This window comes from Gymnoscopelus microlampas (assembly GCF_963454915.1).
Source record: "Gymnoscopelus microlampas genome assembly, chromosome: 2".
NCBI classification, from domain to species: Eukaryota; Metazoa; Chordata; class Actinopteri; order Myctophiformes; family Myctophidae; genus Gymnoscopelus; species Gymnoscopelus microlampas.
The window spans coordinates 59,046,712-59,055,253 of record NC_139939.1 but is presented as its reverse complement, the minus strand read 5'-3'; the positions used below and the strand labels follow the sequence as shown (position 1 = coordinate 59,055,253).

At 37.1% G+C, this 8,542-nt stretch overlaps 1 protein-coding gene across 1 annotated transcript; it reads left to right on the top strand.

Moving 5' to 3' along the window:
- Nucleotides 1-587: 587 nt before the first annotated feature.
- Nucleotides 588-6,369, top strand: LOC311065040 (H-2 class II histocompatibility antigen, E-S beta chain-like). The gene is made up of 7 exons (XM_084085209.1): nt 588-733; nt 943-1,215; nt 1,822-2,038; nt 2,952-3,019; nt 4,267-4,380; nt 4,741-4,800; nt 5,785-6,369. Exons 1-6 carry the CDS (start codon nt 673-675, stop codon nt 4,779-4,781), a joined length of 774 nt encoding a protein of 257 aa, XP_083941335.1. The 5' UTR covers nt 588-672; the 3' UTR covers nt 4,782-4,800; nt 5,785-6,369.
- Nucleotides 6,370-8,542: the final 2,173 nt, after the last annotated feature.

The following is an 8,542-nucleotide window of genomic DNA, read 5'->3' as shown; positions in this document are numbered from 1 at the left end:
AACAACAACAACAACCACCACCAAGGGATCCTGTTGACATAACCTGACCTTAGTTCTCTTTGATGTATTTTATTATGACACTCGATCAGCATGTGCAGGAAAGGGGGGGGGGGGGGGGGGGGGTAAGTCGCGTATTGCTTATTTTACATGGGCCAAGTTATTGTGGGAACATCTTGCTCCAATAGCATCCAATGTACTACATTTCTGGTGTGAAATGGCACGAGGAACCCCCATAAAAAGACCACGCCAGAAATAGCAGATCTACAAGCTCGTTGTGAGCTTGTAGATCTGCTATTGTCAAAGGATTTTATACATTTTATACAATACGACATGCACAACCATAACACAAATTTGAGCAGGTGCTAAGCGATGAACAATATATAGCAGATGAGTAGATGAGGGGGGGGGGGGGGGGGTATTATTATTAATATTATTTGTCTTCTGTTTTTCTATTCAAACAAGCTGTTGTTTTAGTTTGACGTCTGCCTGGTAACAAGTGATGAGAGTGGATATTGTTTTTTTCATTGGTTGTTCTATAGAGTAGAGACAGTAGGTGAAGTGAGTCAGTGTTCAGTTCCTCACAGAACGTCAACTCATCAACACTTCAACTAAACTCTGAAACATCTCAACTCATCAACACTTCATCTAAACTCTGAAACATCTCAACTCATCATGACTTCAGCTAATCTCTGGCTCTGTGTTTCACTGTGTTTCATCTGTTTCCATGGAACAGGTAAACTTTATTTAATTACTAAACAATTCATGCATTCAGTCTATGTTGACATTCTGATAATATAATGTATATATATATAAGATGATTAGTAGACAGACAGACCTTTGCCACTAAAAAGGATATAGGCCTACAGTTAACAATAGATTTCTTTTTTTTTTTGAAAGTCTGATTTTGTTTGATAGATGACATATGTACATTTCTATTTTCAGATGTATATATACTGACTAAGGTTGACAACTGTGTGTTCAACTCCAGTGAGCTGAAGGACACACAGTACATATATTCAATGCATTTCAATAGAGATGAGATCGTCAGGTTTGACAGCAGGGTGGGTCAGTTTGTTGGTTACACTGAGATTGGTGTGAAGAACGCAGAGCGCTTTAATAAAGATGCTGGATACCTGGGTATGATGAGAGCACAGGCAGAGGACTACTGCAAATACAACATTAAGATCGACTACTCCAATGCTCTGGAGAAGACAGGTGAGCAGATGTCAGAACATCACTCTACACTCATCACTTCATAAACTATAACATTATTATAAATCATTACTATTATTCATGTAAAGCACTCTGCATGGAAAAAAAGTCTATATGGGACTTCTGTATTCATTTAGTTATGATTTATCAATAATGGACGGACGGAAAGACAGACAGACAGAATATGTATTATAAGTGAATTAAATATGTATAAATGATATCATCTTTACTGATTTGTGTATCTTTTTAAAGCTGTTAAGTAAAATAGTTGGATTCATTTGAATACTGTAGTTAGAACACTAGAAGCTACAGTATTCAGAAAAACCCTGCTCTCTGGCGCCATCTGGTATCCAAACACTTACATTTCACTCATGTAGTAGAAAATGATAAATGGTGCTTTTTATATACAGCCTTTATCCAAAGTGCTTTACAATGTGCATTACACACACACACACACACACACACACACACACACACACACACACACACACACACACACACACACACACACACACACACACACACACACACACACACACAGTACTAATAATAATTATAGTAATAAGGGTAATAATAACACTAATAATAATCATGTTCTTGTCATTCCAGTGGAGCCCTATGTGAACGTGACCTCAGCGACCCCCCATCGTGGCAGCAGACACTCACACATGCTGGTCTGCAGCTCCTACAGCTTCTATCCTAAACACATCCTGGTGACCTGGCTGAGAGACGGACGACCTACCACCTCTGTGGTGTCCTCTACTACTGAGCTGCCTGATGGAGACTGGTACTACCAGCACCACTCCTACCTGGAGTACACACCCAGGTACACACCTAACACACACCTATACATAGAAATACACACCTCTACTGGTACTACCAGCACCACTCCTACCTGGAGTACACACCCAAGTACACACCTAACACACACACCTATACATAGAAATACACACCTCTACTGGTACTACCAGCACCACTCCTACCTGGAGTACACACCCAGGTACACACCTAACACACACCTATACATAGAAATACACACCTCTACTGGTACTACCAGCACCACTCCTACCTGGAGTACACACCCAGGTACACACCTAACACACACCTATACATAGAAATACACACCTCTACTGGTACTACCAGCACCACTCCTACCTGGAGTACACACCCAGGTACACACCTAACACACACCTATACATAGAAATACACACCTCTACTGGTACTACCAGCACCACTCCTACCTGGAGTACACACCACCCAGGTACACACCTAACACACACCTATACATAGAAATACACACCTAATACACACCTATACATAGAAATACACACCCAGGTACACACCTAACACACACACATATACATAGAAATACACACCTCTACTGCTGCTACCAGCACCACTCCTACCTGGAGTACACACCCAGGTACACACCTAACAGACACCTATACATAGAAATACACACCTCTACTGGTATATCACTTCACTTCTGGGTCAGTGAGTCAGGGCGTTTTAAAAGGTTAATGGTTATTTGAAATGTAAATGTAACATTTTTTAACACAAAACTATTTTTAACAAAAACATATCAACTACATCACCTTTAATGGTGGAATAACAACGTGTGTGTGTGTGTGTGTGTGTGTGTGTGTGTGTGTGTGTGTGTGTGTGTGTGTGTGTGTGTGTGTGTGTGTGTGTGTGTGTGTGTGTGTGTGTGTGTGTGTGTGTGTGTGTGTGTGTTACAGATCAGGAGAGAAGATCTCATGCATGGTGGAACATCCCAGCCTGATGGAGCCTAAACTGGTGGAGTGGGGTGAGTCTCTCTGCTGTAATCTAAAGGGAACACTCATTCAGTAAATGTTATAGTGCTGCTTTAATGTCACACTGCCACATCATGTCAGATATAAAAAATATAACGTATATTATATGTATATATATTTTTTTAAGACACACTCTGTCAAATCAAAACCTGAAAACCTACAGATGTGTGGTGTAGAACAGTGGTTCTCAAACGTTTTCATGTCAAGGACCCCCAAAATGATATGAATTTGGCCACGGACCCCCATCTCAAATATTTTGTTCCAGGGACCCCCCCAGAAGCAAAGATTTGAGTTACAAATGCTCGCTTAAACAATAGATATATTCAAAGGTTTGCACAAATTTTCACGATTTTTCAAAAATAGCAGATCTACAAGCTCATAGCGCGGCACTCGGTGCCGTGCTATGAGCTTGTATATCTGCTATTTTTGAATAGCCAAAGTATAAAAGGTTCATTTATTGTGATGCTATATTAAACACATTTTGCTGGGGACCCCCTGGAACCCCCCCCAAGGACCCCTGGGGGTCCCCGGACCCCACTTTGAGAACCAATGGTGTAGAAGAATAGGCTACTACATAAAACATATAACACACATCATTTTACATTTATATATGTTTACCACAGTCTGTCAAATCAGTGTGGTCAGTGGTTTGCCAGTGTTGATGCTGAGTCGTCATGGAAACCAGTGCTGCTGGGAAGTGAAACATGAACACGCTCAAAGACGCGTCACAAAGTGTTGTCAGCAGAATAGGCTAACCCTGACAAGATGCTCGTTATATAACATATATTAAATATCATCATATTAATCATTGTATTTGGTTATTGTCTTGTCTTGTATCGTCTTATTATATTGTCAGATGCATCCATGCCAGAGGCAGACATTACATTATATTGTATTGTAGGCTAATGTATTATAATAATGTATGGTACTTATTGTATTGTCAGATTCTTCCATGCCAAAGGCAGACATTACATGTTGTATGTTGTATTGTAGGCTAATGTATTATAATAGTGTATCATGTTATTATATTGTATTGTATTGTATTATAATAGTGTATCATGTTATTATATTGTATTGTATTGTATTATAATAGTGTATCATGTTATTATATTGTATTGTATTGTATTATAATAGTGTATCATGTTATTATATTGTATTGTATTGTATTATAATAGTGTATCATGTTATTATATTGTATTGTATTGTATTATAATAGTGTATCATGTTATTATATTATCAGATTCTTCCATGCCAGAGGCAGACAGAACCAAGATGTGGGTTGGAGCTTCTGGTCTGGTTCTGGGCGTGGTGTTGGGTCTGTGTGGATTCATCTACTACCACAGGAAGAAACAAGGTGATTAACATCATTCATTAACATATCATGTTTAATTAATTCATCTGCTACCAGAGGAAGAAACAAGGATGATTTAATTAAAGGAGAAGTTCACCCAAAATGATTCGTATTTTCTATCAATTACACGCCCCATGAAGCCTTGAATTCATGGAGATTATTTTGTTTTTGTTGCATTCCTGAGACAATAATTTGATGACCGGCAGAAAGATGCTAATGATGTGTGTGTGTGTGTGTGTGTGTGTGTGTGTGTGTGTGTGTGTGTGTGTGTGTGTGTGTGTGTGTGTGTGTGTGTGTGTGTGTGTGTGTGTGTGTGTGTGTGTGTGTGTGTGTGTGTGTGCGTGTGCGTGCGTGTTCTACCAGGTCGTGTTCTGGTGCCAACAGACCAGGCTGACGGTCTTTAGGCTCCGCCCACATGTCCAGGTTCACTTCCTCTTCCTGTTTCACACAAACACACGTTTATAACTAACAGACACTTCTTACTAGTACACACATTAAACTACACACATTTATAAAACATATAGAAAACTGATACAACTATACAGTAGGTACACACATTTATAAAACTGATAAAACTAGTGCATACGTAAAACTATTATAGCCTACACATGTTTATAACTGATATCATTAGTACAAACAAACATACATACATTATAAATCTGAACTATTACACACATTAATACAGAAGTTTAAAGATATTTATGTAGTTTTAAAAGGCAAAATTAATCTAAAAACTGACCAGAAATCAGGCTGTGTTTTCTGTGGCTTAGATCAGTGGTTCTCAAACGTTTTCATGTCAAGGACCCCCAAATTGACACTTTGACACCAAGGACCCCCAGTTTGACATGCATTAGGCTACGGACCCCAATTTAATGGCATTTCTGTCCCTGGGACCCCAATTTATATTGTAAAATTCAATGTTAATGTAACTCTGAGAGTGTACAAATGGAACCAAATGGACCCGTTAGGGTCCATTTGGTTCCATTTGTACACTCTCAGAGTTACAGACACATAAGGGTCCATTTGGTTCCTATCCATCATTTAGCTGGGGACCCCCTAGAACCCCTTCAAGTACCTCTGGGGGTCCCCGGACCCCACTTTGAGAACCAACGGCTTAGATGAAGAAAATTACATTAGTATTATAACAATCAGACTACTGACTTGATTGAGATTAGTTTACATTTGTATTGATAAAAATACACTTTTTAATAAAAATAAATAAATAACTGGTTTGATTTTAAAACAGTTACTAAAACTCATTCCTATTGGTTCATTGTGTTTACACAGTTAATAAAACTCATTCCTATTGGTTCATTGTGTTTACACAGTTAATAAAACTCATTCCTATTGGTTCATTGTGTTTACACAGAACCATGAGTGTTTCTAACTTGCCGCTTGTGTTTTCAGAGACAGTCAACGCTGCCTACTGCTGGAGAGAGGAGGAAATGCATCTCTGCCCAACCAGCTTTTAAATGTAACAGTAACACAAAGATGACTTAATCATCCTTTTAAATGTAACAGTAACACAAAGATGACTTAATCATCCTTTTAAATGTAACAGTAACACAAAGATGACTTAATCATCCTTTTAAATGTAATAGTAACACAGTGGTGTTACTCAAGCACTGTACTTAAGTATAATTTTGAGGCAAAATTGTGAGGTTTACTTCACTGGAGTATTTCCAATTATCAGTACTTTTACTTTTACTCCACTACAAGTATTTGAAAACGTTGGTTACTAGTTACTTTACAGATTATTACATTATAAAACTATACTATTATACCTAGGCTATTTTCAAACATTTCAGTACTTTTACTTTTGGTACTTAAGTACATTTTTATACCAATACTTGTGTACTTTTACTCAAGTGAATTTTGAATTCCGGATATTTACTTGTAACAGAGTACTTCTGCATTGCAGTATTGATACTTTGACTTAAGTAAAACATTTGAGTACTTTTTCCACCACTGCAGTAACACAAAGATGACTTAAATCATCCTTTTTCATAGATGTGACTTTTAATCTAAATGCTAACCGGCTAGCCAGGACTAACAGGTATTCCTGTGTGTGATTTACATTTTGCAATCATTTATCTAACAACTTGTAATAGTTGTGTCGTCATCTGACAATGGAAACATAATAGAGTCAGTGACAACACTGTACTGGTTTATATGTTATATAGAACAAAACAATAATGATCACAGACACAGTCAGAGGTGACAGAAATATCTCTTCTTAAAGTTATTGGTGGTATTATATGATAAGTGAGATTATTTTGTTAAAATGTTAAATAGTTATTCTGATAGGACCCACTGCTGTAGACTACAGTGTTTGTTCAGTAACAGGAGTCTCCATGTCTCTCCAGCTCTTTATAACAAAAATAAATACATTTCAGGTCAGGATACCAATTTTGCCCAATCGAGATAAACAAGTGAAATTGGAAGTGATAAAATAAATAAATGAGCAGAAACAATCTGAACTGGAACACTAATTTATAAAATTGAAGGTGATAAATGAGGAGTCTCTCTTGATTGGCTGAAATCGGCAACCCACCTGAACGTGTATTCTTCTGTTTATTATATTACATTACAGTCATTTAGCAGACGCTTTTATCCAAAGCCACTTACAATAAGTGCATTCAACATAGGGAACGACACTACTAATCACCTGGGACCAGTTGCACCACCTCACACTAAGTTCAAACTTAGCCTAGTTATAGCTTAAATGGCTTTTAAAAAAAGCTATTTAACCAATTTAGCCGGGAAAGTATCTGTGTCGTTTTAGATTTCTTTGGCTATTCAAAAATAGCAGATATACAAGCTCATAGCGCGGCACTGCTTGTAGATCTGCTATTTTTTGTTTTGTATGTGAAAATTTGTGCAAATCTTTAAATATATATATTTTTTTTAAATATATATTCAAAGATTAGCACTCATTTTCACGATAAAAAAATAATAAAGCAGATCTACAAGCTCATATGAGCTTGTATATCTGCTATTTTTGAATAGCCAAAGACATCTAAAATGACAGAAATACTTTCCCAGATTGAATGTGTTTGAGCTATAACTAGGCTAAGTTTGAACTTAGTGTGAGGTGGTGCAACTGGCCTCTGAAGTATCAAGTGCATTCTCTTCTAAAACAAGCAACTAAGAGTATACCTAGCGCTAAGGTAAAAGTGACATATATCAGACAGCTACCTACTTTCTTAAACAGATGAGACAAAATAGGAAAATCAAATGAGCAAGAGCTAAAACAAATACTGTAAGTGTATCGAATAAACAAGATCCAATAAAATAAAAAAGATATTAAAGAGCTGGAAAGACATGCAGACCCCTGTTACTGAACAAACACAATGTGTTCAAGGTGGGAAGGTGAAACAGGCTCAAACTGGTTGAAAGCAGCAGAGCAGGTGACAGTTGTGGAGGGATCAAAAGAGGACATTATAATCTGAGCTCTAATAGAGACAATCTTGTCAACAAAGAAGTGCAGACATTTTTCACACACTTCTGGTGAAGCATCCATGCTGCTGGATTGTGGAGTTACAAGAATGGAGTTAATTGTCTTAAACAGAACACGGTGTTTGTGGCAGTTATTTGAAATTATATCAGGAAATAAAAACAATGAGTACTATCACAATATAGAGTTATTTAACACTGTTACTGAACAAACACTCTATATGATTACTATCACAATATAGAGCTTTAACCTTTAAAACAAAGGTTTTAACCAAAAAAATCACTTACCCTATCTTTAATGGGTTCATTAAATGGAAATTTGTAGAAATGCTTTTATCTTATAATTTACTTAAATCGTGTGTAATCATTATAATGTGTGATGTGTGTGTGAGTTACAATCATTGATATTAACCACTTCAACTAGAGTTTTGATTGAATTGATTGATTGAATACTTTATTAGCAGTTTGCAACACAAAAAAAAAGCACAGTAAAGTACAGTTCAATACAAGGTCTGATAATGATTTTAAACCCGAGAAAGCCTATGGCTTGTTTCCATTGGGGAAACAATTGTACAATGAATAGAGAGTCACTATTCTGGAGGCTAATATTCAGCAACAAAAATTGCAGATCTGCTACTTTCGGCAAATTCATTTAATGTTGTGTGAAAACAGGAGGGGTCCTAGTAGCCTAGAGAGCCCTTGGGAATCT